This window comes from Neolamprologus brichardi, chromosome 11 (genome assembly GCF_056152115.1).
Source record: "Neolamprologus brichardi isolate AB-2024 chromosome 11, ASM5615211v1, whole genome shotgun sequence".
In the NCBI taxonomy this organism is placed as follows: domain Eukaryota; kingdom Metazoa; phylum Chordata; class Actinopteri; order Cichliformes; family Cichlidae; genus Neolamprologus; species Neolamprologus brichardi.
The window spans coordinates 3,475,730-3,503,631 of record NC_142114.1 but is presented as its reverse complement, the minus strand read 5'-3'; the positions used below and the strand labels follow the sequence as shown (position 1 = coordinate 3,503,631).

Genomic DNA, 27,902 nt, shown 5'->3' with positions numbered 1-27,902 from the left:
AGCTACTAGCAAAACTCTCAATTTTCTCAGTGTGAACCTTTACCTACACATTTAATCCCAATAATATGAAAAGTGCAATTTCAACTATACCTCTCGGTTTCTTGTACACGATGAAGACATACTGCTGTAGAAAATGAAAAAAATCTATTAGCACAAATAAATAAACAAGTAAAATTACAGAAAAGGTTCTGGCAGCTAACTGTCCAGACTTTTCAGTAATTACAAAATTGAAAGATGTTGGTAATTCACAGACGATTAATTTTTCATTGTTATAATTATTTACTTATTTTTACTGTGGGCCCATTGTAAAAAGAAATGACTATAGTCCATATGAAAAAGCAGGAACTTTTGATTATTTATCTATGGCTTAATTACTCCCATATGGGAGATTTTATCAGTAGGAAAAGCTGTAAAATTTCTAAAAAATATAGTTAAAAGTTTAAAATCTATTCCCTCCTTCACATATTCCAAAACCACCATCAAGTGGCCCAGATTGGAGTCTTTGCAGGAACAAATCTGGCCCCCGGGGGCTTATGTTTGACACCCCCACCCTTTGGTGTCACCTTATCCAATAATCTAAAATATAACCTATTACCTAAAATACATTTTAAATTACACTAAAGGTCCAATTTTTTAAATTAAAAGAAACTTAAATCGCCACCAGGTGTTGCTGCAAACCCACTGTTTCTTTAGACGTCCCAGCTTAGACAAAAGACTCAACCTGAACAGTCATTAGGACTACTGGACCTCAGTTGCAGAGTTGTTTCACAAGAAGGTTCGAGGAATTGCAAGATTTTTAATTAGATCCAGACTATTTACAATTAAAAAGAAGACTGTCAGCTCATTCAGCTCCACATTCAATTAAAAATGAACTCAGATTTACAGAAAGGTGCACTTTCATATTCCCATTCTTGTAGCATTTAATCATAAACTCATGTTCTGCTTAAAAAAATAGCAACCTATAATACTTTTATATTTAAAATTTCTTTTCAAATAAAAGGAAGACAAGATATACAGAAGCATCAGATAAACCTATATCAACTTATACACACAGCACTGAGAACCCTGTAAGCTACTGGCCAGACAAGACAAGGTAAAACACTTCTGCAGTTTCAAAAAGTTCCAGGCAAACTGAGTTTCTGTTGACCGATTATGCGTTTTCAGGTGTGGTTTTTTCTTTTTTTCCTGTGATAAATCCCTGATCTACACTTGAAGCAACTTACATTTAACTCTTAGTTTAGACACTATCGTAACGACCTTATTTAAAATGGCTACAGAATGTATTGCATGTTCAATCTTTAAAGGGAAGTACAAAAACTTACAAAAGAAAAAAGTATAAATGAAGAGAGATTATCCAGACGCGGTGGCACTGGATTTTGTAATGGCTCATGCAGTGGGTTGCAGAAATCAGTGATATGAAAACCAGTATTGGGTGTGTTGGCACGCATTAAAACACCAACAGCCTCCTGACCTTTTCCTATAGCTATTAAAAGGCCGACTCACATCACAACCACAAACACAGGCAAGCCAAATAATAATAATAATCATAATAATAAAGAAGGCTCGAAGAAAAGCTGTCACTACCCTTGTGATCAAAATTGTAATAGAAAATATTTTGTGCATTACAGAATATTTTGCAATGAGATCTCTTCCAGTTTCACTCTAACGTATCACAGCAGCAGTCTGTAGCGTGGATAACAAACACACGATATCCCAGAGATGTCCAGTTCTAAAACAGAATATCTAAGTCTTCAGCCAAGTCCTGACCGTTTGTGTGTATTATTACTGTGTGAAGTGTTATAGGTCATCATTATTGTTACCATTTTTATTCTACGTTATTACATTAGCAAAGATGAGTTAGCTTTTCCATATACAGTAAAGAAGAAGAAGAAAAAAGAAAAAGGCAACACAGGACGAGGCCGCATTAAAGGTTGTAACTATATCCGAGTCCCTGAGGGGCACCACACAACAGCAGAGTGAGAGTAAGCCCTGTAGGTCCTTTGCCACTTCTCCACTTTATTGGCACGTGGTTCCCCCTGCCGTCTGGGAGAAATACTGCATCTGGTCTCCACCCACCAACACCTCGGTTCAGTGAAAGCAATGTAGTGAGAGGGCGATGGAGGACAAGCAAGAAGCATTCTCGTGTGGAGTCGGTTCCAGGCTTTCCCTGATAACAGTACATTCAAGAGACGCAAAAGGGCGATCTGTCTGCATAGGGAGCAGCTGCTTCTTTGCCGGAGATCTTAAGTGCTTCTTTATCTGGAAGCGGGGATGTTAAGGCCGATGGAACCTAAAGAAAACAAACAGCTCTCATGAGGCAAGATCACACCTTCGTAATCCTTAAGCTTTTAATGCAGGGAAATTCATTATATTGCTATTTAAGGTACAGATTTTTCTCTAAAAGTCTTCTTCTGCCCGTTGTTAGTGCTGGATTCTGCCATTCAACCAGGCATGCATAAGAAAGATGACCAATCAATCAGTTTCTACATAGATGTTTACTGGTCACAACTATATTAATGTAGTAGCAGATCACCACTGCTGCTAATTCATATTTAAAGTGTTTAGGTGCAAGCAACACAAGATGGCTTTAAGTGTAAAGCAATCACAGGACACACAGTGCATGTGCAGCTAAGGCAGCCGACGTCTACAGACTAAAATAAGTGACATCCTGAAGGTCGTTAACAATTAAGGGAGTATGAAATAAACAGTGTTGACACAGTAGCAAGGCAACAAACTCCTTTAGCTAAAACCTGCTGTTGGGGGGAGATGTCTTCAGGATGAGCGCCAAGGTTGGTTGCAAATGGCAGGAAGTGTTCAAAGATGCATCACTCTCAAGTGTGCATTACATATTTCATGGTTTCCCTGACACAACCAGGAGAAATAAATAACAACAAAAACAAAACTGTGTGGTGTTTGCATGGCTTCCCTGTGCTCCAGGTACTGTCTTCCTCCCACAGTCCTAGGTTTTGGGTGGTCATGCATGTTAGCTTAATGGGTGATTCTAAATTGGCCGTAGATGTGAACGCGAGTGTGAGTGGTTCATCTGCCTGTCCTTTAGCTCTGCGATGGACTCACGAGCTGTCCAGAGTGTAGCCAGTTTCTCGGTTTATAACAGCTGAGAAAGACTCCGTACCCCACCAACGTGAAGGAGTGGTGTAGAAAAACAAATCAGCAAAACACAGTACCTCACTCATTTGACCAAAGCAATCAATCAGCCAGTCAAGTTTCAACTAAAAGGTCTACCTTGTGTAAATTCTGCTCTCTTCATGAACCTCCATTTCAGTGCTCTTATAATCATTGAGCTCCTTCCGGATGGCCGCCTAGACAAAACAGCAATTTGGTTAAACATGAACTCAGAAAGAAAACGAGACAATATACTGCTAAAAAAATTACATTAACCTAATGGAGTTGCACATGTTTAACATTTAAAATGCATATGTTTGTAACACTGTCTTGGACATTTTGTAAAGTGCTGTATCAGAAAGCGGTTGTGCCGATAAAGCCTTTATATGCAGCTGATTACCTTGTCGGCAGGAGTGAGCTTAGTCCACGGCTTGTCTGCTCTTCTATCGTAGTCCTGGGCATCTGTGACTTCCACATACTCGTGGAATCGCAAGATTTTTCTTGCCTGTAGTTCTGCAACCGTGGGTCTTTGACTCAGCTACAATAAAGATGTTTTTTTTTTATGTCAGTTTAATATCAGGTAAATACATGGTTTAACACTGGGATGTTTGCAGGTGTGCTGCTTCACCTTTCTGGTCAGCCGTCGCTTGATCTCTCGAACTTCGGCTTGTCTGTCAGCCTGATTTTTAGCTGAGGGGAGAACAAAGATGGGAGAAAGAATAGAAGAGCCAAATTTAGACTTTGGCATAAAAGGCTTGGTTTGATGGCAGGTTTAAAAGCAATTTCTAAAATTAGATATGTGCTTGTTGTTGACAGATGTGAAATATACTTTGTTGACAAACGCTGAGGCAAAAGCATCGGACGAAAGAATGAGGAGTGGTTTTGCTAAAACCCAGAAACAAAGGAGTCCAAACAAGTCAAGGATCATGAACAAAGACAGAGAGAGTTAATACTAACGCTGGAGGATGTTTCTTTGCTCAAGTTCCTCAGCAGTGGGTCTCTGGCTTAGTCGCCTGAAATAAAAAAAAGAAAAGATAAAAGAAAAATGGAGTCCTATTTTTACACATTTACTTCACTCATTCAGGTAATAAGCAGGTCAAGGATCTTTTAAAAATTGGTCTAATTTCTTCAGGAAATGCACTTTCACTGCTCATTTTAAACAATGCAATGATACCGCTCATCTTTACCTCGTGAGTGCAGTGCCGATTTGTGTGCGAATGGCTTCCCACTGCTCTCTGCTCTGCCAGGTGAGGCCGGTCTGTCCTGGAGGGTGGTCATCTCGGCTGCTTCTCTCCTGCGTAAACCTATCCCTGTCGGGAGCAGAGGGACGGCTGCTCAGCTTCAGAGCCAGCGTGTCCTTTCTCTTCACCCTGCTGGCCAGTGCGCCTGGATAAAAGCCAAGCGGAGAGATGCAGTAAGCTGAGAAGGAGCAGCAACACTGCACAGGTTTACAAAGAGTCCGGAAAAGCCACTAAATGACCTCCGAGTCAGTTTGTTATGCTTACTCATCGGGGGCTCATCCTCCTCATCTTCATCTGAGTCTTCATCTTTATGAGGCACAGGACCATCTGAATCACTGTCCTCCCCATGCATGTCGTGTTCGCCTTCCTCATCCTCATCCTCCTCATCTTCTTCCTCGTCGTCGTCATTGCTGTTTCCCCGTGGGATGACACAAATGCCAGCGTCACCGACCAAGCACCGGCGACTCCTTGGCTCCAGCTCTGGCTGTGGAATCTCCCCATCATACTCCTCCTCTTCCTCATCATCTTCTTCCTCTTCTTCTTCCTCTGAGTAGTCATCCTCAGATCTAACAGGAACAAAAATACATGCAAATAAAACATTTTTTCTGGGTTTTTTTGGGCTAATCCTGAAGACGTGTTTTTCAATGAATTTAACTGAAATATGTCCCTCCAGCTATATCTGACTTTACAATGATGAAGACTGGACTTTTTTTCAGCTTGAAATGGATATACAAGTAAGTATAAAATGTACACAGCTTAGAAAATGGATGAGAAAGATCTGAAAGCTACATGCAAAGACAGATCAAGTGCAGACTCCATACTTCTTCACCATGTACTGTCTTTGTATACGCTGATTCACTGACTTTTCTGTGCAAAGAAACTTACAGTTTTAGTGGTTGAATGCTGACAGGCAGAGGGCGACCTCCTCCTTGGTACTCTAGAGGTGTTTCGAAAAGCAGTGCGTGTGCCCGCTGCGACCCGTCTGGATGTGGCTGAGCCGGGCCGGGACTGGACAGGGCTCGCTGGATCATGATGTGCAGCGGTACGGGAGCCGGGCGCTGGGGAGACTCATTGGTCGGGCTCGGTGGGTCGAAAAGCATTGGTATGGGTTGGGGCAGCGGATGGGGGTAGGAGTGCTGATGGTGGAGGTGGTGGGTCTGTATGTGTTGGCGGGGTGGAGAAGGTGGTATGTGAGTCGGCAGGGGTGGGGACGGAGGAGGGGGAGGCAGCTGGAAGCCCAGGGGGAGGCTGCTGTGTTCCTCCAGAGAAAGTGGTGAGGGGATGATGGGATGGCTTGAAGCAGAGTCCTCTGTGTTGCGTTTGGTGACTGGGGTGGTCCTCTTAGGAGGCATCGGAGGAGAGGGTTTGGCTGGAACAAGGCTAGCGCCCCCTGTTGCTTGGGCGAAGTCACCTGCAAAACGAAAAAGAGCTAATCCAACCATAACTGCTGAAGAAAAACAGCTACAGCTTAGGCGTGTGAGTGATTTGCTAGCAAGTGCTTTACTTTTGAATCTAGTTTGTCACTGTGACGCAAGTGCACAAGCATCAGTCAGGCATGTATAACATACCAGACAGAAGACACACGAATGCTGGAATTACATGTCTGACTGAGCATTACTGCATCCGTACAGCAAGTTGGTTCACATGACGGCCATGAACGTACACTTTGCTCTAAAAGACCAGCGTGCAGCGAGTGCTCCAGGTCACGGAGACAAAAAAGATTCATCCATGCTCTTCACAGCCAGACTCTAACCCCGCACCGACACTATCTATTAGCGTAGTAAAGCTCCTGAAGCTCCTAAACAAAAAGCTCAAATGCAACCCTTCCAGTTTTGCATGCACATTTGCATATTTGCTATTTGGCTCTTAAGACATCAGAGGACAGCTTTAAGGCAACATTTCTGTTAAAAGCAGACATAATAAGTGAACAGTGCTGACAGACTTACAACATGCAGTAACCTACACTGTAATGGACTTCCTCTCTATAATAAGTCGAGCCCTTATGTTAGAAACATTTTGCCTTTTTATTCTTCGACCCATTCAGTCATCCATTCAAGTCCACCCATCCATCCCATTTGAGTGAGAGCTGAGTGGATTAGAGACATAAAATTCATTTGATGCATAGCAGAACACAGCTGGAACCCGCTAAAGGCCCTCCCTTATTCAGAGGCAACACAGAAGTTGTCTCCTGCATACAGTAAGCACACTCATTACCAGCTTGTTATATGCATGCGGCTCTTATATACCAGGTCCAAAGAAAAGCAATGAAGGCCGGCGAACAAGTTAAAGGCTTTTCAGAAGACATATGTTGGCAGCAGGAAAGGATGCGACATGATGAAGTGTGCAGACTCTGAAGAGGGCATTCCAGAAATTGGCACCCCAGCCAAAGAAATACCAGGGGGGCATCCTTTTACCTGAGCGCAGGCCTCCAGCCCGCCGGCACAGGTAGACAGGCAGGGACAGGTAGACATCATAGTCGCACTCTCGCTTCCAGCAGGACCAGTAGAGAGGAAGCTGAGCGTTTTCTCCCCCCTGCAGGGCGGAGACTAACAGGGACGAGATGGAGGCCTTCAGCTTGTATGTTTAATGAATGCAGCTACTTTCTGGTGTTGTGTAAGTTGTTGATTTCAGAAGTTACGGCTGTGGTCAGAAGTTTACATCCACTCATCCTGGCCATGAATTTCATAGTAATTCTGGGCATTTAATGATTTCTTTGAACTGTTTCAACTTTTCTTTTTCCAGGGTGGAATGATTGTGCAGCAAACATCTTTAATGAGTTAAAAAAAAGAATTTGGTGCACACAATTGAAATTATTTTGGGTTTCCTCTAATCCACACAGAGTCACGGATCCGACTTTTAAGTGTAGTCCACAGATTTTCCTGACTGAGGTCGTGTCTTTGGAAAGGCCATTCGAGAAGCTTAATGTTATCCTGCTTTATCCATCCCAAAACCAGTTTTGATGTGTGTTGGGATCATTGTCTTGTTGGAATTTCAACCATCTAGCTGCTGATTTGAGGTGAAGTTGAAGAATTTGGAGGTAGTCATTCTTCTTCATTATTCCATCCACTTTATACGATGTACCAGTACCCCTGACAGCAAAACAGCCCCAGAGCATGATGCTACCAACACCATGCTCGACAGTACCATGTTCCTAGGTCTTGTCTGACTACAAAACTTTTGTCTAGAAGGAATTTGGTTTGTCCATGTGGGCAGCTGAAAATTTCAGTCGAGCTTCAAGGTGTCGTTTTTTTCTTTGTCGATATCCCCTCAGTCCAGTAAAACCAATTTACCATCATTCATATCATATTCAGTCACCCTTCTCACTCAACATGTGTTAATAGACCTCTCTGCTGAGTCATACCTTTTATTAATCTCTGGCTGTCTTCTACAGCATGTCTTTATCCTGTCTTCCTTCTCTCACCCCAACCGGTCACAGCAGATGGCCCCGCCCCTCCCTGAGCTGGAGGTTTCTTCCTGTTAAAAGGGAGTTTTTCCTTCCCACTGTCGCCAAAGTGCTTGCTCATAGGGGTCATATGATTGTTGGGTTTTTTTCTCTGTATGTATTATTGTAGGGTCTACCTTACAATATAAAGAGCCTTGAGGCAACTGTTGTTGTGATTTGGCGCTGTATAAATAAAATTTAATTATATAGTGTATATAGAGTGTATATATTTGAGCCTGTATGTATACTTCTGATCGAGTGGATCGAGAAAACCCAGAATAAAATCAAACTTGTGCCCCAAATTCGTGTTTTTAAAGTCATTACACATGTCATTCCACCCTGGATGATCATGACGATGCCAGTGATGAGCGGATGTAATCTTTTGAACACAACTGTATATAAACAGAGTTGCACTATGACGGAATGGTACTGTTTCCCGAAGTGATAATCACTAAAACAAACACATAGGTAAGAACATGATTACTATCCTTGTAACTGTAACAGTATCCGCTTCACGGTGTGTTTTATTAACACCTTTTGTCTCAGTTGTTCTTTGTCCATAAACTTGGCCACAAAGCAAAGAAGCCTCCTGGCTTTTAAAATACAGTCACTTCATAGTAAACTGTCAACAAGTGTACTGAGAAATTAGATCTCGAGGAGTTCTCTGTAGTGTAAATGTTAACCTGAAACTAGTGTAAGTTCCTAACTGACTCATTTTGTATTCTATTTGTGTCAAGAACAACAATTAGTATAATAAACTGATGACAAATAGGGCATTTTTGTAATACCCCCCCTCCCCCCGTTACTGGGAATTAAAACACGATCCCAGATGAGGCAAAACCACAGAACCGCTACACTGTATCTGTGGAAGCAGTGGCCCACAGCCACAGGAGTCCTTGTTATCCTCATAGCGTAAAATGCTGGAATACGTTTCTGCTACAATAATCCAGACATAATAAGTAATTAACTGGGGAAAAGCAGCTCGTGCTATTAAAATAGTATCGTATACAGGATGTTGTGCTGAAGAGTTTACCATCAGTAGTGCACTGACGCATAAATGTACATACTGTATACGCCAGCTGGAAAACTACACGCTAACTGAGCAGGCGTTGGATTGTTGATGTACGCTTCCTGTCCCTGCAACATCTGGTAACCTAAGAAGCTACTGTTAGGCTTACCCAGCATGGCCGCGTTGCCCCTGTTCACAGGCTTGGGTGGAGGCAGAGGGGGCTGCTTGGCGGGCTGAGAGATGGAGGTAAGGGCAGCGGCTGAAGACTGCTGAGTGTTGGAACACGCAGAAGACACTGATCGAACAGGTTTGGACGTCACACCCGACGGAGAAGAGAACTGGCTCGTGGGGTGGTTGGATGGAGTTCGAGGTGGACACTCGCTGCCAGGTTCAGGGGTGGAGCTCACCAGCCATTTTGGAGGCATGATCACCTGTTTGGGTGGCAGAGGTTCACGTAGGGTGTCCAGGTCAGGAGCAAAATGGCTGTCTGATTCTAAAAAAAAAAGAAAAAGCAGCTAACCATATAGTTTTATATCATAACATGTAATTCTGCTTATATAATTTTAAAAGTTACAGCACGTCAACTGAGACTGATAAACTTAAGCAATAAATGATTGGTTTTCAGCTGTAGTGCATATACCGTATTCTATTTCTGCATGATCATAACAAATACACTTCAATGAATTAGCAAAATCTCACCAAATATCCCAGTGGATTGCTATAAATGTTTCAGCTCAGAGACTCAGCGATGAGCCACTTTTCTACAGCTCTGAGCACTCCAAGCACTCTCTGTGATAGCACTTGTTTGAGAATGGCATTATCTAGGGATCAGCTGTGAAGATAAACAGAGTAGGCGGCTGCAATTACCACCAAAAAAAACCCACCTCCCTCTGCCCACCCCACTATACCCGCGAGCCGGCCCCCACGCTGTTCCCAACGCTGCGCCCACGCCATTCCTGCCGCTCTCAGGTTCAGGGCTATTTATTTACAGAAGTGTTATCAGTGTGATGCCATGTAATCAAAGAGGAACTAATCCAGAGGAAAGCAGGAAGTCAGACTGAAGAACAGAGAGAGAGAGGAAGCAGGAGATGTGATAAAGATAGAAATGCGAGTGGGAGAGGTAGAAAAAAAAAAGTAGCATCACAAAAAAGAAAAAAGAAAAAAACAAGGTAAGATGAAACGAAGAGCAGAGCAATGACACATGAAGGAAAGTGGACAAAATATTACTTTCTTCTTTGCTGCAATGACGTGCTATAGTGTTTTTCAACTCCTAGCATGTTTACACATTGGCACAGAATAACCTGTCTGAGCGATAACCACACAGCTGAGATCTAAAAACAGAGCTAAACACCATTATTTTTGAACAAATTCTATTTTTCTGGGAAATCAATTAGCTGTGGCACTTTACCAATTATCACTGAGCTCACTGTGCTAGCCTTAAAGGGCAATAATGAGTATAGCGATCGCGCCACATTAATTAGGAGAGGAGAAGAGAGGACGAGCTATTCCCTCATGTTCCTGAATAAGAAGCATAGCTGGAGCAGGCCTCCCGGGAGCTGACAGGAGCCTGTCTATATCTGGGAGGACAGCATATAAGCAGAAAAGTGACAGCAAGAGGGAGGGGATAAGGTACCCAAGAATCACAGACTTTTCGAATATGAAGGAGGTTAAGGTGTAAAAGGTGTGCATTTTATCGGTTATGGCCTTACACTGACAACAGCAGTGCTGCTTTGATTGCAACTTGTAAAAATTGGTGGAAAATTCAGATTGCAGGGAGGACAACTACTGGAAGTGACTCACCTCTCCGGGCCCTCCCCTCCTCAGCAGATGCATGCCGAGGGAGTGTAGGCTTCCAATCTCCTTCTGCAGGCCGACTCCTCCTGCCGTCCTCAGATGGGGCCTTCTGCAGTCCTGGCCTCTTTTGCCCGTCGTCAGGGTGAAGCCTGCCACCATGTCTGCTCTCTTCCATTTGTCCGTGAATGTGGCCCTGCCAGGCCATATTAGACTTCCACTCGCCCTCACCTTGCGCCCGTGCCCCAATCCCTGCGCTTCTCCGTCCATCATCATGCAGTCCTGTTCCCCTGGAGCCCAAAGCTCCACGGCGGTCTCCATCGGAGGGAGAACAACGGCCCCTTCGGTCATCTGGCTGGGCGAGCCATGCAGGGTTCATCCTAAAATCTGAATCTGAGGGGAGTTGGCCCTGGTTGCATGGGCTCCTGACACCGCTGATGACTCCTCCTCCTCCGACAGGCAGAGTGTGGCCATTCTTTACATACGACTGCTTCACATTTTGTGCTTCTCCATCTAAAAAGATTGGCCAAAAACACTTGGTGAATACTCAAACAAATACATTAGAAGACTGAATGATATTCTGAGCTACTGAGAAAGTGCAGAAGGACATTACATGCTTAATATTTGATACACAATATGTCTGTGAAGGTTCTCAGTCATCCAGGTCATCGTAGTCAAAGGAGCTTGCAAAGAAAAGCGTCTGGACTTCTTTAAGTTACTTGAAGACGTTTCACCTCTCATCCGAGAAGCTTCTTCAGTTCTAAGGTCAAATGGTGGAGAGTCCCAGATATAAACCTAAACCTAAACCTTTTAACAATGTGGTGTACGCTGTACAGTGCAGCGAGGAATGCCCAGACCTCTACATTGTAGAGACCAAACAGCCACTTCACAAGCGCATGGCACAACACAGAAGAGCCACCTCCACAGGACAAGACTCAGCTGTCCACCTGCATCTTAAGGATAAAGGTCACTCTTTCGAGGATGCCAATGTTCACATTTTGGACAGAGAGGACAGATGGTTTGAAAGAGGAGTGAAAGAAGCCATCTATGTCCACTGTGAGCGACCATCTTTGAACAGAGGCGGTGGTTTACGACACCAACTGTCTGCCATCTATAATCCAGTTTTGAGATCCCTTCCCAGACGCCTTAACGCCCACTCACACCCTGGGCCATCTGACCTCAGGAATTCGCATGATAAGGTGGGGCCAGGTTTCACAATGAACTCACCCGAAACTCTGGCTGATTGGGACCCACACCCAGTTTCACACCTTGGCTCAGGCGATTAGAGGATCATCAGGGGGTCCTTTTGTCCCTCTGTGGGGGGACACTCCCACCAGGGTTATATCTGGGACTCTCCACCATTTGACCTTAGAACTGAAGAAGCCTCTCGGATGAGAGGTGAAACGTCTTCAAGCAACTTAAAGAAGTCCAGACGCTTTTCTTTGCAAGCTCCTTAGACTAATTTGATACACAACAAGATTTTATATTGATACATTTTTTTTTAAGTTTTACATACTGGTAGTGCTGTGTTCAATATTCTACAATTAACCTGATGCATGGCAAGATAACTGATAACTATCCAACTGAGCCATAACACTGTTAAACATACTTTTTGCTGCTTATTTCTTCTTTAAATCTGGATTTCAGATACAGTGAGGAGTGATTTTTGGGGAGATTTTAAAGACTACAGAATCAATACAGAAACTGTTCAAAAATAATTGCTATTTGCAGTTTTTTTTCCCACAGTAATAAAATGCGCCCTTAACTCAAGCCCCATGGACAGTCAGTGTTTGCCGTGATGAAGAAGCTGCTGTAGACTTAATAAATGGGCTCCTGCAACAGCGGGACCAGCAGAACGTTTGCACCCCCCCCCCCCCCCCCCCCCCTTTCTAAGCTATTTTGCTGCAAGGCACAATTTGTTCCACTTTTCCTCAGCTCTGGAGAGTGGCAAGTAATTTTAAACAGACATTGCATTACTTTGAGAAACAGCAAGGTGAAAGCAGTTTTTTCTCAAATTTGCTTTTCTAAATTTGTCTCAGGCACCTGCTGCATGGGAAGACAGCGTTCCTGCCATCATGTGCTGAAGACTTAACTGTACCGTCTGAGTGGGCGTTATTGCCTCGGGGCTGCTGCTGTCAGACGCAGACAAAGCTTTGCAACACAGATATCACATTTTGAATCACACAAGTCCCCTCACCACTGTCTGGGACCTCCTTCAGCACCCCCTGTTCTATAAGCTCCTGTCGGGTGCGCCTTGTCGACATCTGCCTCTCTAGTTCTGTCAAGAGCAAAAGGAAATGACATTTTATAGACCATTTTTTCACCAAGATATTTATGATTTAAAATTTTCACTGTGATCTCATGTACCAGAAGCAATATATATAGATATATATATGTTGCGCTAATTCGAGTCACTGAACTGGACCTCTTCGCCATGCTTTCTGGTTGGTGGTCTGTGGCACAGATCTGGTAAGTTTCCCATATTATTCAGTAACACTTAGAACCAGTTAGCAAGTATCTTTATATATAACATACTCTATATAACATGTGGGTGTAGCTTCTAGGCCTGAAAAGTGAAGCCAATTCAGAAGTGTCTTAAATCAGTATACTTTTAATGACCAGCAAGGGCAACTCTACTGGTTGCAGAAAGAAGTCAGATTGTACAAAAGTACATAGTACTCTACAAAAGGATAAACACCCTGTAACTGTCAAGTTTCTGTGATACTTTGCCCTCGGTTTTTCGTACAGATGCAGCGGTCTCTTATCACGTCCGGCATCAAACCATCGAGGAGACAGCCAAAAGTCAAGAACTTCAGTAACCAGCAGGTGTCACAGTAAAAACATCCATCTTTCATATACAGTCTATGGACACGACTTCCCTGTCCTGCAGGTTTTAGATGTGTCCTTGATCCAACACAGCTGATTCAAATGGCTAAATTACCTCCTCAACATGTCTTCAACATGTTCTCCAGAGGCCTGGGAATGAACTAGTCATTTGATTCAGGTGTGTTGACACAGGGTGAGATCTAAAACCTGCAGAACAACGGCACTCAAGGCCGGGAGTTGCCTAAACCTGCATTAGATGATATGTTAGAACTCCACCCTCTAAATATTCACAGATGGCATGTGCCACACTGCTAAAGAGACGATTAATTAGCCAAAAAAGACGCTTCAAAACGCAAGGTCACCATCATATACACGTCATCTCTTAACGAGACATCTTGTATTCATCTTATTGTATTATGTGCACTGAAAATAGCGAGAGACAAACTTGCTTGTAACATCTGGGCGGAAACATGTTCACTGAGGAATTTTAATGGCATTTGAACACAACTGATACGACCGCTGGGGTGAAAGGAGAGGTGGCATTCGCAAAGAGAACAAGTTTGCAGCACGAACCTTCAGAAGTTTCTTTGAACTTCTCGCTGCTTTTTTTCTTCCTCCACTTCCACGGCTTGAAGATCTTGCCAAGGGTCGAGAACTTGCCCTTGCGCTTCGGGGGAGGGGTGCTGTCCCCGGTGCTGCCTCCCTCTCCCACCATTGTGCTGTGGTGCTGCTCAGCTTCATCATCTAAAACAGAAAGCACACACTTAAAACAAATACAATAGAACTTATAACATAAAATTATAGACGCCCCGCTCAGCAGCGGCGCTTTCTATTTTAACTGAGCTCATCTGCTGCTTTTTAAAGAGGGCCAGCATCGTTATGGCGGTTATTATCTTTAGCTGTTAGTTCTCGGGGGCCGAGCGTGCTTTGGCAGGGTGACGCTGAGAGCTCACGGACTCCTCCACGTATCCACAGCTAACAGCAGAAGCCTAACACTGGCTCTGAGCCAGGATTTCTCGCTGTCAAGTACTCACATTCCTTAACTGGATGGAGTCTAGTGCCTTATCAGCCTTTCAGCCCTCGCTGCTCCCATAGAGAAGAGGGGCACACACGAATGCAGACATAAGCAGCAGAAAAAGGTTGTCAGTCATTCTGCATACATATATAAAATATATACACAGGTACACACCCACACATACAGGTAACAAGAAGCAAAAGCTCTTTAAAAACCACTAATTATCATTAGGTGTCACCAAGGCTTCAAGAACTCAACTAAAAAGCAATCTGCAGACATGGCTACACACTCTGGGTCACATGACTGACAGGCCAACTGACAGCGCGCTGAGCTCGGAGAGACTTTCAAACAGGCTGCAGCTGCTGTATTCAGCAGACATAATATTTACCAGCAGAGAGAGAACAGAGTCCGATGTAAAACATCCAGTCTCGGGCTCACACAGGATGTCTTGGCGACAGTAATGCCCTGCAGTCTGATTCCCACAACAATATGCTCTCACACAATACTGATGTGGCTTACTTGGCAGTCCAGGGAACACTAAAACAACAAAACGTTATTCCTGGATAGAAACTTTTTCTTTATTTGAGACACACACACTGATACGCATACATCAGTATCAGCTAGCTGCAGTCCAGCACCCCTGGAGCTGGCAGGGTTTCAGTATCGTGCTAAGTGACACTACAGAAAGGCGAATGGTTGCTGACACAAGATTCAAACCCATTTTTTGCAGCTGAAGGACAGGCACATTAACTCCACACTGCTGGCGGTGTAAAATTTGAGTTGAGTGTTTACACAGACCTCGGAAGCCTAACAGACTCTAAACCTCGGATAGGAAAGCAGTTTTAATCACAATACTTCAACTTCATACCCTACTGTGAGTTTAAAAATGGCATTTTTGACAAGTAGTTAAAAAGCAGACACTAATCTACCTTGAAGAGGGGTGTTAAGTGTCCAGCTTGCATGGTGGCGGGACTTAAAACAGCACGCCATGAGGACGCAAGGAGCATTCAGCAACCAAAAATCTACCGTGCTGTGTATATCCCAGCATCAAATCACAGATGACGAAAACGCAGGAGACCAAGTTGCAGAGAGTTGACGGAAACTACGGCAGAGAGTCCGGAGTCGAGAGACATGTCCACGCTGTGGAAATCCAGCTTATCTCTGCGAGGTAGAAATCTGAGGATTCAGACCAGCTGCCATAACATCCAGATTAAGCATTGCTTAAGGCAGCTTCTCCGCGATCCAGAACTGAGGTTCTCACACACAGCAGACCGTTCTGTCAGAGACGCCTCTGCCACAGTGGCTCAGCTGAAGCCAGTGAAGCAGGATAAGAGCTGGCGGTGCCAGGCCTGCACACTCCAAAGCACTGCAGAGATGACGATGGCAGAGGACTCAGCCCATACAGCAGGCATCTATTTGAAAGATACGACTGACCATATCCTCAGCGGTCTTTTCCGTTAGCCAGTGAAGCTCGATTATAAAAGGTGTCGATCCACTAGTGAAAAAAAAAGTCCTCAAAAAAGAAAGTACAGAAGACCCAAATCAGCTGTCACGTTCAAGAGAGCTTGTAGATCCACTCCAAATTATTCTTCACAGATACAGAGAAAAACTCTCCAACAAGCCATTGTTTCAGCTGTAGTGTGAAGAGGTCTGGCATGTTGTGACACTATAGCTGAGTGTGACTGTGGGTTTTGGAATGGGAGTAGAGGGTAAAAAAAGGGCTACAAAGAGAGAAAAAGTACAGACATAATGTGGCGGGCTGGGATGGGGGGGCTGGAAACGCAGTCACAGAATCAGGGTGGAGTGCCGTTTCCTCCCAGAGAACAAAGGCAGCCTCTTCCCCTCATATTCAATAACATAGTCCACTGTGCAGCTCATGGAAACACTATGCTCGAAGGTACAACAGGGAAACTAATGAATGATGATATATAAAAAAAAACACCTCCATTCATAACAGAGCTACAGTCTTAATAGTGTTACTCTAATGAGAAAGTCTGCCCAGATAAGCCACAGCAGACAGGAAACACGGGAGTGTGTGACTGTGCTGGTGTCTTCCTATGACATAGCCATATCCAGAAGGCACACCTACTACTCCCCCATACAACTGGCCAGATTTCCCTCTAACCTCATGATTCACTGAGTCATGGCCGGCTGGTCAGGTGAGCATGTGGGTAAAGGAGATTGTTGCTGTAAAGGGGCATGCTATCCCGATCGCTAACACAAAAACCAAAAGTCCAGGCGGATAAATATTAGGAAATACCTCCAACCTCAGTGTAACAGTTACCTTTGTCAGGGCCGATTATGACATTTAATCCACTTACGAGCACTGACTGTTTCCTGTGAAAAAATGTGTTCCCTAACATTTTCAACAATTCAAGATCCAGTAGAAACAAATGTCATTACATGACACTGTAATATGAGTAACGTTTTACTGCCGTACATATCTTTTTACTCACTACTTGCATAAAATGCACGATCATATAACATCGTGTGGCGCTTAGAAACGTGGAATAATTGGTGCGGGACAAAATTATGTAAAACCTCTGAGCCAGACAACATATGCAATCTGATGTTCCTGTGCAGTGTAACATAAGAAAATAAGTGCACAAGTCATGCATGAGTGTGTAAAAACACTGTAGAGAATTAGCCACATGATCCCAGTGATGTAGCATTCCTTGTGGTGGTAAACATGAATGAGGGGGGAGGCTACGCAACATTTGTGCAAAGTTTATTACACAATCACCAATCCTCAGCTCTGCTCTATCCTCTATCCTTGAAAACTAGTAAACGAGAAAATAGTTTTATGTTGTTGATGTTAGCGACGGAGGAAACCACAGCTGTGTAAAGCACACCAAGAATGTAAGCCCAGAAACTCACCACTGCGGCTATGTTGTTGTTGTTGTGGGTCCTGAGCTGAGATCTCCACACGGAGGCTCTGTCCCATGATCCAGCCCCTGAGGGGCCCCTACCTGTCCTGCACCTTTAAGCCTTACACGATACAGATCAACTCCTTCACCTGCCGTGTTTCTTCTGCGACAAAGTCCCCGTATGCCCTAAGATCTTTTATGCTTCTCTGTGTCTGTCATCTAGCCGCCTTCTGTGTCTGTTCTTCAATCCTTCCCTCATCCCTCCCTCGCACAATATCCTCAGACCTCCCCTCCCTCCCTCCTGGAGTTGGACTCCCCCTTCCTTGCTGACCCTCCCTCCTTGGCTCATAGCACAGGTCAGCATTCACTGAAAGATGCCTACCATTCCAGGGAAAAGACAAGTTTTGTTTTCAATATGGTGCGTGTTGTAGTATGCGGTGCAGTGCGTGTACTCAGTAATATCCGTACAATGTAAAATATTCCTTTATAGTGAATTAAAAAGAGTTAACCAACACAGAAGACCTGAAGCTGCAGATCTCAGACCACAACACACAAGATATAGTTATATATACACACCTATAATGCAACTATAGTAATGTAATTTCAATCAGTACCCTTGACCAGTAGAAATGCTTTGCAAGATCAGATGCATTACTGTTTCTGAGGAAAGGTCCAGTATGCTCTCATCACCATCAACAGAATGACACTGAACAGGTTGAGTGGAGAGTTTGATCGGAGAAATAAACATTGCATTTTCTATACAGGGTTTGCACGCTAGCATTAGCTGACTCCCGCTCAGTAACCTAATGTTAGTGCAGGGTGTTTATCGTGCTGCTCGCCTCCTTTAATGTCTCCAGGCACCATTTTATACACTTCTTTAACTCCCTTATATCACATTTTAAAAAGACTTGGAAGCATTAGCATGACTTTGAAATATGTTTGCCAAGAAGCACAGTCTTGTATTAGGCTTGAAAATAGAGAGGAGCAGGAAAGAAAAAGAGAGCACTTTCTGTAAACGAGTGGACCCCCTGAATTAGTGCTTTGATTTCGTTTGACGTTTGAGTGTCATTAGAAGAAAAAATAAAATCTCGTCTGAGCCTCAGAGGAATCCAGAGCACTGTGCTGTGTCATTATGCCTGGATAGATCAGAGCTTTGTGAGCATTTGGCTGCATCTCGAGCTGCTTCTAAAGATGGAGAGCTAGTGTGTTCGGCAGCGTTCCTTTTCTCTTCCTGTGCCCCACATAAAGCCACCACGCCGGGCTGGCTTCCAGCGAGAACTGAGCCAATCCGCATGACTCCAGAACCTGTTGGCCTGACCTGGATAACAGACTGGGACAGGCTACTTCAGCAGGGAGGGAGACTATGTCAGGTACGCACATATGTACATAAACATCCCCAGCCCTGTCTGACAGGAGTGTGCAATGAGTCATTCACGATGGGGGAATAAAGTGAAACACAGCATTAACACTGCATTTAAAAAAAACCACAACGCGTAACTTGGTACTCACCACGATTTTCCATTACAGAGTTTGAGGCACACCAATCAACATCTCCTGAAAAACACAAGTTTAATACATGAGCAGACACATTCTCAGCTCTACATTTGTTTCATTTTATACTTTTATATAATTCATTTTCTTCTGTTATTTCAATTTATAGTTTTTAATGCGATTTTTCCCTTTTATGTATTAGCTATAACACTTTAGATTGCCTTCAGATAGAAAGCATATGATGTATAAATAAAACTCCTGTGCATTGACTTCTGTATATTTAATTGGATTTGTGCAACTGCAAAAAGTCGTACACATACACTACACAAAGTCATGGGAGGGGTGTGGGTGGTCGGGGTTCTTGGCAACAGTACAGCAGTATTTTTTCAGGTCTCTAGCATGTTGACGATGCCACCTCCAACCATCCTATCCACTCTGAAAGAGAGAAAAACAAGGTAGATCACATCACAGTCTGACATACAACACACAACTAGGAGATCCACACATTCCCAGGAATTTTCCGATAAGACTGCGAAGAGAAATCGATTACACCTGGGCGTGAAAATACAGGCATACCGACTAAAAGTCACAACCAGACAAATAATACTCCATATCTCAGAGCTTGAACCTGTCCAGCAATAAATGTCCGGAAAAGATGTATCTATGAGTTTGGATGAAGCAAAAAAAGTAATTTCTAATACCAGAATGAATCTATTGTGTATTAGAAGGAGTGTGCTGTAGGAGAAAGAAAGCAGAAGGAAATAATACAAAGGCCTTTAGAAGCCCCTGTGTAACAACAACTGATACAATTTGGTCAGACTTTACAGAGCTTAAAGCAGACTATAGCTCCAGTCCACTAAATCACAAAAGGTCTGATGCCACAGTTTGTATCCATTGATGTATACATGGTGACGGTAATGAGTAAATGGCTTTCTGGCATTCATTCAAATCAGAGTCGTGTGTAAAATGACACTTCAGTTATGTAACCGCTCATGGACAAGCTCACAAATAACAATTTTATGTACTCAAAGTGGTGCACCGTCCATTCTTTGCAAAAGAAAAGCTGGAAAACAGAAGCAAAATCACAACACAAAAGCTTTGATAATTAAGGCAGCAAAGAAAACCAAGCAGAAATATTTACTTTTGCAGTACTGACTCATTAACAAGTATAACTGCTGTATAATTAGAAGTAAAAATACATGATACGTGATATAGTGTTGATGCACATCTAGCTAAGCTTTGTAGCACATTCAGTCAACAGTATGTTTTTGGGAATCGTCCTTCATTTGGTCCATCTTCTGTCATGCTGCCTTCAAATACTAACACAAGACTGCAAAGACTTTACAACCACACTGGTTTGGACCAATCTACTGCAGTTTAATCAAATCGATTAAATCAATCATACACATACTGGGTATATTATTTAAAGCAGCGGCCCCCAACCCCCGGGCCATGGACTGGTACAGGTCTGCATTGCAAGTCATTTGGTACCGGGCCGCGAGAGTTGAAGCTCGTGTGTGAAATTTATGGTTTTCAGGGTTTTTATCGTTAACTCGGTTTCCCTGGGTCTTTTCCCGTGTTGTAGTTGTGTGTTTTATTTTGAAATAAATATTTACGCGTTACCATAGCAACCAGAGAGGATTAAGGGGCAGAGAGGAGGATGTTGTTGGCACATTTCAGGAGGGCGCTGCTAATAAAGTTACACAATTACACAGTGAATTTGCGCTTATTATTATATTTACAAAATACCACAGTTTTTGTCTTGGTCGTATCATTTTATTTTGTTGTATTTACCCGTATTTACACCTTAAAGGCCGGTCCGTGAAAATATTGTCTGACATTAAAGCGGTCCGTGCCGCAAAAAAGGTTGGGCACCACTGATTTAAAGTACGTAAACTGTCGGGAATTTGGGGGGGACCAGGTGTTGATGTCATGCACACTTTGCTTGAGATTTGTTTGCCATCTTGGACGTGTCATAATGACCAGTTGCTATGGAAAAATGTGCATTCGCCGACTGGTTGGCACTGGTTCCTGGAGGTTGCTGGCTCTCGCTGAATGAAATTACGATGGAAAAACTCTTCCTAGAGACTGCTTTGGTTTCAGGCAGACTTCCATGGTTGACTGTAGTTTTTCATGTTTGTCTAACAACCATTTCCATGCAAACTCAGGGTGACTGCAGCAATATGCTAGCAACCAAAGCAAGCACAAGGAGGTTTTTGCCAACCAGTAAGGGAATACAGATTTTGTGTGACTGGGGATATAGTAACCACTTTCCTAGCATATGGCGACAACCTCCAAATTGGCTGACAAGTTAATGTCACATGCTTAGTGGAACGATAATATCAAAGGGCTAGGTATAGATTAAAGCGTGTTAGTGAGATGAGACAGAATGAACTAAGGTAGAACTCCACCTTCTCAAATCTAATGTGTTGGTGGGTTTCTTAGTCATATACTGCAGGAATCATATACTTTATTGCACATGACAACATCTGAATAGAATTATTTCATACATTTCTGACATTTCTAGAAAATTAAACTATAAATAAAACAATATTACGAGTCTGTTATGGCATCTTTAAATCTCCTTCAGGTGACTATTGTTGTGATTTTGCACAATATTAATACAATTAAATTGAAATGATTTAAAGTTTCAGCTATAAAGAAAATAATTTGTTATTTTCTAATTAATTCATTAGTTCTAGTCCCAGCTAAACCTGATTAATAATTCAAGACAGTGTGTTTGTTGATTGTTTAAATGGTTCAATGACAGAACAAGACATGCAAGCATGATTGTACAGCAGAGCACAAATTAGACATTCTTAGCAATAAAATAGCTGAAATGCTATGGAAGCCACATCTTTTAGAGAAAATCAGGCACAAATGTTTTCTGTAGTGAGAAAACCACAAGCAATCTAATGTGAAAAAAAACAAACAAAAACACTGGTTATAATTGTCAGTGTATGAAGTGGCCAAACCCAAACCATAAAGTTTGGGTTTGGGCCACAAAATTCCTTCTCGCTCTTAAATATTACTGATGAGCTTCACTGCAAGGCAAAATCCTGGGTTTTAATGGCCTTCATATCATCTTACATTTGAATAAATTAGGAAAACTGCAGCTTTATTGCCTTGAAATCTAATGGTTTTGCCAGTGAGGGATATATTAAGAGAAAGTTTCCTGGCTTCTGTTACCGGAGGCCCTTGACTAGATCATTAACATTATCACTGGCCAATGTCCTACCCTGAAGGTAAGCTCTGTCAGTCTAAGGAAGCTGTAATCGTATTGCAAAGTAATCCAAATATCACATATATAAACGCAAACAGTTCACTACATATATAATTCTGGATATTCAGTTTGCCATTCTTCTCTATTTCTCCTCTAGGGCAATTTTTTGGCAGGTCAGAGGTCAGCTTCCCTTTGAAAAGAAGAAGTGTAAGTAGCATCACTTGCACATCAAACAGGCCAAACAGCACTGCCTGAAAGCCTGAAATTACTGTAGCCTTCGTAGTGCAGCCATTCGCATACAGACTCACACAGCCTGGATGAGAACCCGAACACCACTGAGACGAGGCAGATGCATTTGTGGTCAGAGATGAAATTTTTTACACTCCCGCCCAGTGCCACAGCCTTGGCTAGATGACTCAAAATAATCGAGCTGTGCGGTGAGTGTTCCACGGAAAGAGAAAATATCTCTAGGTTCTCAAAGTACGAGCGGATTAAAGGCAGGGGGTGGAAATTAAAATACCGGGACTTTTCCATATATATCTGTACATATAAACAGGATTATTCGACTTCACTTCAGGCTTTTCATAAATAAAGAACTGGCTTGAGGAGATACGTTCCACAGTAAAATATTGTTCTGTTTCACTTGCTGTTGTCACGCTCACAGCCAGTCACAGATAAAAAAAAAAGGGATGTTCATGGCCTAGTTCCTTATTGAGTTGTTAACCCTGTACCTGCCTTTTGATTGTACAGAACAGATCGATATGAAAGTAATGTGTTTATCGAAACTGTGCAGGACCTCTGAGTTTTAACCACGAAAGATACCTTCTCAGAGGCCCCTAACAGCTGCCATATATCGCTTCACACAGCTGGGCAAGCAGATAGAAGAAAACGGGATGCACACAATCAATTAAAGACACAAACTCTTAATTCAAGCTGAACTCTTCGGAGAGAAGAATACATAAAAAAAGCCTAACTTACCTGCCCACCTTATCAATCACTATTCACAAACATCCCTGCATGGCCGATTATTTCAGCCTGGCTTCCAAATCCCAAATGCACCAACCAGGTATGTGAAAGTGACTGTTAAAGACCGCCTAGAGGTCCCGACTGTGTAATCTTCTGCGGAGTGCACACACCCTCACTGGCGCAGTCTACTAGTGTTGATTCAATTACGATGGGAGCGGAAACGGCAGCAGCTGGCTGAGTTATGCCATCTTTAAATAGCAGTCTGCTTCTCACTCCAGGGTTCTGGGCACAAAAAGCTGCCAAATCACTGGAAGAAAGTAATTAACTCCATGCTTAAGTCCTAACAAGGTAGACTCTTACAAACTGAACACAACGAGCAAATGTTTGAATACAAGTTATTATCTGCAGCAGGTAGGCTGAGCTGAGGCATACTTACGGGCCAATTCCAGGGAGGTATCAAAAATAAATAAGGATTGTAAAACAGAACATGGCGATCGAACCCCGGTTGCTGTGTCTACGCTTGGACCTTTCTGTAGGTGTCTGTCCCGGGCTGCACAGTTTCTACACCTCTTTCCGAAATGGATGGACGAGGGTGTCTGTTCCCAATCTGTGCTGGGAGAGCGTCATCACTGTGCCTGCCCCAGAAAAGTGCCTCTCACCACAGGGACCAGTGCCCCACTTTTACAAGGAGCCCAAAAAGCTCCTCGCCTTTGCTAAACTTTTCTTCTGTAGTGTCCTTCCACCTGCGTGAAGGCTGCACTGCAGGGGAACCAAGCATAACTTAAGTGAAGTTATTTGATTATCGGCGACAAGCTCTGCCATGGCGCACATGCATGTTTACACACCGGAGCAGGCCGCCCACTTCTGCTCCCTGCCAGCGGCTGCCCTGCGAACGAGGATTGATCTGAGACATTCAGCAAAGAGCTTTTAAGGAATGTGATGCTCAGACTAGTCTCATCTGCGCGGTTTAACCAAATGAATCAGGCACAGTCGACAGCTTAACCATTGTGGTTCTCCTCTTAATGGTCCATTAAAGAGGAGGCTTCCAGTGGGAAGTGGAAAGAGCCCGAACACAAGCCATCAGCTTCTTTTTTTTCTGCAAGAGCACATTAACTTCAAGAGTTATTATGGTGGATGGAACCACAGGAAATGGATTTCATTGCATGTTTAAGGAGAGAAAACACCTGATGAGACCATTAGCCAAGTTTTATCATGTGTCAGATTCAGTAGCTTCACAATGCATTGAAAAGAAATTGAGACAATAAAATAATAGCCTTATTATAAACACATTTTTATTCCTCTCCATCAGGAGGCTCTCTGAGATGGAAGTTTATCAGCCTGGTCTGGAGTAAAGCTGAATAATTTACTTCACTCTCATTTCCTCATGGCAGTATAGCTTATAACGTCCTTGAAGAAGTATGCACTCTCCATAATAATGGGCTGCGATGAATCCGTATAAGAAAGAAAAAATGACAATAAATATAAATTGCCCTGCCAGACTGCCATTTCTCCAATCACACTTTGATGTCACATGCACATATCGCGTCTTTCATCGCTGCCCTAACAATCCATGTCCTAATTAGACCTACACGGACAGCGGATTTCTAATTGTATCGCCGAGATTAAACGGACTCTTACTTAACCGGTTTTCATTCCCGAGGCAAAAATACAAAATTACCTGAGAGGTTGAATCGGGCAATGTCGTAAAAAAGCATCAAATTAAACAGCTGCTACTCCCCGGCACCAGGAGAGGAAAAACGGGAGCCCGTGCGAGAAGGCTCGCGGCACCGACCTGCCCTCTCTCTCTCCGCGCGAGCGGATCTCGCGCCAGTGGAGTCAAGATGCTGCTGAGTGAACGAGAGACCGGAGTCAAGTCAGGCACGCAGCGAAAACGGCGACTTCCGGTGTCACACCTCAAAATAAAAACTCTGCCGGTAGACACATTTTATGAAATAGAGTAAATAAACAAATAAACATAAATAGAGTGGGGTCTGTTATCCCCCGATTTGTCATTGTTCCTGACATTTCCGCCATGCTGTGATTTATCAAGCCTACAGATGCAGGCCCTGAGGCAATGTATTACCCTTTTAAGTGTGCTAATTATTACTGTGAGCTGAAGATGGGCCTATAGGTGTTACACCCCACCATAAATGCATCATATGTCCTTAAAAGTAACCGAAATCCATGTTTTTCTTCTTCTTTTGCACACCAGCACCAACACTTACACAGAGATAAGACAGATACAGGGACAATCGTTTTGGCCATCTCTCTTTGTCAGTATATATAGTTTAGATGTAGCATATATGGCACAATATGACGCGGATAAATAACCGGTCTGCGGACCTTCCGACGACTTTCATCGGCACACACCATGCACATCCTGATCATCCCGATCCTTTGTTGTGCACGGTCTCCTGAGCAGAGCATCAGCGGGGAAAATGGAGTTGCAGGGTGTGAAACAATTGCAGCAGGAGCAAAGATGTGTGCTGACCCTGTGGCACTCGCTTTGTGCAGAAACACAGCACTTTCACGCGCAGCATCGCACTGTGAACGTGCAAATCGCTTTCTGAAAACGGCTGCTTCGCACCGACCAACTTGAGAGCGCAACTTGCAGGTTATTGTCTGTGCAGACATCTCTGCAGCAAACTCACCGTGTTGTACTCGCTGCTCGGGAATCAGCAGCCCTACATCCCTCCTGACGAACGTCCCTCCTCCGCCGCCTCCTCTTTTGAAAGTACTTACAGCCGACTTAAAAATAGCAGCCCGGTCATTTCCTCACCTCACACTTCCCCCTTCTTCCAGTGCCCGGTCCAAACATTTTGCGCACTTACCGGAAACCATCCCGAGCTGCGCATCTCGGTACCGGTAGTCCTCAGTGGGAGCGACAGCGCCGCATTAGCCGTTGAGAATACGGCTTCTCTCTTTGTTGTGAAGACTTCAATACCCACCAGGCTTTGCAGTCCACAGCTCTGGGGTGGGAAGGGGGTGGAGGGGCATACCGTTATGTTGTCCAGCTTCACACTCTCAGGATGAAGACCCTCTCTTCCCTTCCTTAAAAATAAGAAAATAATAAAGGCAGCCCTGACGTACAGATTGAGCCTGCTATCATTTTAACCCCCATATGACATTTTATTAAACACACACCCTGAGTTATAACGCTGTAAGAATGAGACTGATGCCGAAAATAAAATACAACCATTTAAACATTTAATAATAATAACAGTGACAACAAAAACAAAAACAACAACAATAATAATAATAATAAACTACATTAAGTTATTGATGGGATTGTTGTAAAGCAATAATCTCAGTGTATTATATGTTCTGTGAAATTCTGTATTGTTCTTGTTTTTCCAGTATCTCTTCATAGAGACCATTCTCACTAAATCGATTGGCTGCTTCCATTTTGGGGGCGCTTATGTTTGATGCTTTTTGAATTATTTAATGATTTGTCACAAAAAAATATCAAAAATCTTCTTTAGTTGAGTAAATGGGAGGAGTAGAGCGGACCAATTAACCAACAGTGTGGGAAAAAAATCTTCAAAACTTTACTCCCAAGTCATAAGAAAAGAAAACTAAAGAAAAGAGCATTCTTTAAACAATGTATTCTTCTGAGCTAACAGATGTATCCTTTTTATTCCTACTCTTTTGGCCCCATAGTGAAAATTCAGAATCAACTTTACTTAACTCTGTTTCAGCAGTAATAGGGATATGAAACTACAGTCAATTCTCTACTGAAAACGGGAGACTGTGTATAAAAATGATAGTAAATAAACACTTCATTCAAAATTCATGTCAAGTTCCTTAAATAAAAGCTTAAAGTCTTCACTTTGCTCAAATATTGATTGTTTGATCAGTTGTGAACAGAGTCCAGCAAATTATGAACCCAGCTGAATGGCTGTCTGACAGCAGCTGTCCAAACTCTGAAACAATGACGCCTGCATCATGCAGAGGAACTGGACACACTCTTTCAATTTCAAGGATTTATCAGAAAATTTTAAAAAATGATTTAAAAGCTTGTAGATCCACCCTAAGCAGCAATAACCTGAAGTAACTACAAAGTTGCTATTGTCTTTCCTCCTTGTTGATGACCAGTTAATTAAATATTTAACTAGAAGCACCTGGCTGCTACTTACCCTCTTAATTACTATGGGAGCAATAAGGGTACCCTTCATTTTCCACACACTGCTTTTCGGCTTAGTTTTTATAACATAAATAATGATATGGTGCAACACATCACATGCATTTACTTTCAACATCAGATTATTTTTATGTCCTGATAAGTAAAACCTTAGAATTGAAAGCAGCTATACTTTCTTTTTCACATGACTTCATACACATTTAGATATAAAACAGCAGGCATGTTGAGGGATGAAAAAAGTTCTGGGAATGGGAACATTTTCTTCCAGTATTGAAAAATGGCCGTTACACCTTTGAGACTAGGTGGGATTCTAGTTTCTCAGGCATCTGGGGAAGTCCTGTTCTCTGACTGCAATTTTACCACAGACCTCAAACTACACAAAGAGAATAAACATCAATTTCTGCTCATGGAGAAGTGAAAAAGGCTTACCATATATGTCACTGCTGAGAGGATCTAGATCAGTTGACCTGTCAGTGTCATTAAAACTGTACTTGCTTACTTTCATGCATTCCATCTGGATAAACTTTGAATTGCATTTAAAAATCAGAAAAGACTGCAGGGTAACACCTGCTCATGGCACACCCACCAATCTAAGGGTAGAAAGGGCTGTTAATGCATATAACAACACCTCATCATTTGCTGGCAGCAGTAAACACACAGCATGGGTCATTTAAACAGCTTCCCCAGAATTTCCACAAACTGTCTTTTTCAAACCTATCACAGGTTACATCCCCAGATCAAATCTCTATCTGAGTGAACGGACCAGC

The 27,902-nt window shown here is 43.0% G+C and overlaps 1 protein-coding gene across 7 annotated transcripts; it reads right to left on the bottom strand.

The window, feature by feature from the left end:
* Positions 1–776: 776 nt before the first annotated feature.
* On the bottom strand, positions 777–25,896 carry phactr4b (phosphatase and actin regulator 4b). Of its 7 annotated transcripts, none has more exons than XM_087847977.1 (16): positions 25,826–25,896; positions 19,126–19,240; positions 18,824–18,868; positions 14,006–14,176; positions 12,804–12,884; positions 10,616–11,119; positions 8,985–9,308; positions 6,779–6,910; positions 5,250–5,775; positions 4,629–4,930; positions 4,311–4,509; positions 4,081–4,136; positions 3,752–3,813; positions 3,524–3,661; positions 3,244–3,320; positions 777–2,290 (listed from the first exon to the last, which is right to left on the bottom strand). In XM_087847977.1, exons 3-16 carry the CDS (start codon positions 18,834–18,836, stop codon positions 2,275–2,277), a joined length of 2,601 nt encoding a protein of 866 aa, XP_087704103.1. In that variant the 5' UTR covers positions 18,837–18,868; positions 19,126–19,240; positions 25,826–25,896; the 3' UTR covers positions 777–2,274. The 7 variants fall into 7 exon arrangements, with proteins under 7 accessions (XP_087704103.1, XP_087704102.1, XP_006795979.2 ...); XM_087847976.1 differs by lacking the exon at positions 25,826–25,896 and adding an exon at positions 25,646–25,815; XM_006795916.3 differs by lacking the exon at positions 25,826–25,896 and adding an exon at positions 24,673–24,813.
* Positions 25,897–27,902: the final 2,006 nt, after the last annotated feature.

Excerpts from the sequence above, each read along its gene's own strand:
- phactr4b (XM_006795915.3), bottom strand. The coding sequence starts at position 15,437 with ATGGCGTGCTGTTTTAAGTCCCGCCACCATGCAAGCTGGACACTTAAC. Across the intron at positions 14,177-15,376 it reads ACTTAACACCCCTCTTCAAG|ATGATGAAGCTGAGCAGCAC; the intron begins GTAGATTAGTGT and ends TTTCTGTTTTAG. Across the intron at positions 5,776-6,778 it reads GGCTGGAGGCCTGCGCTCAG|GTGACTTCGCCCAAGCAACA; the intron begins GTAAAAGGATGC and ends TTCGTTTTGCAG.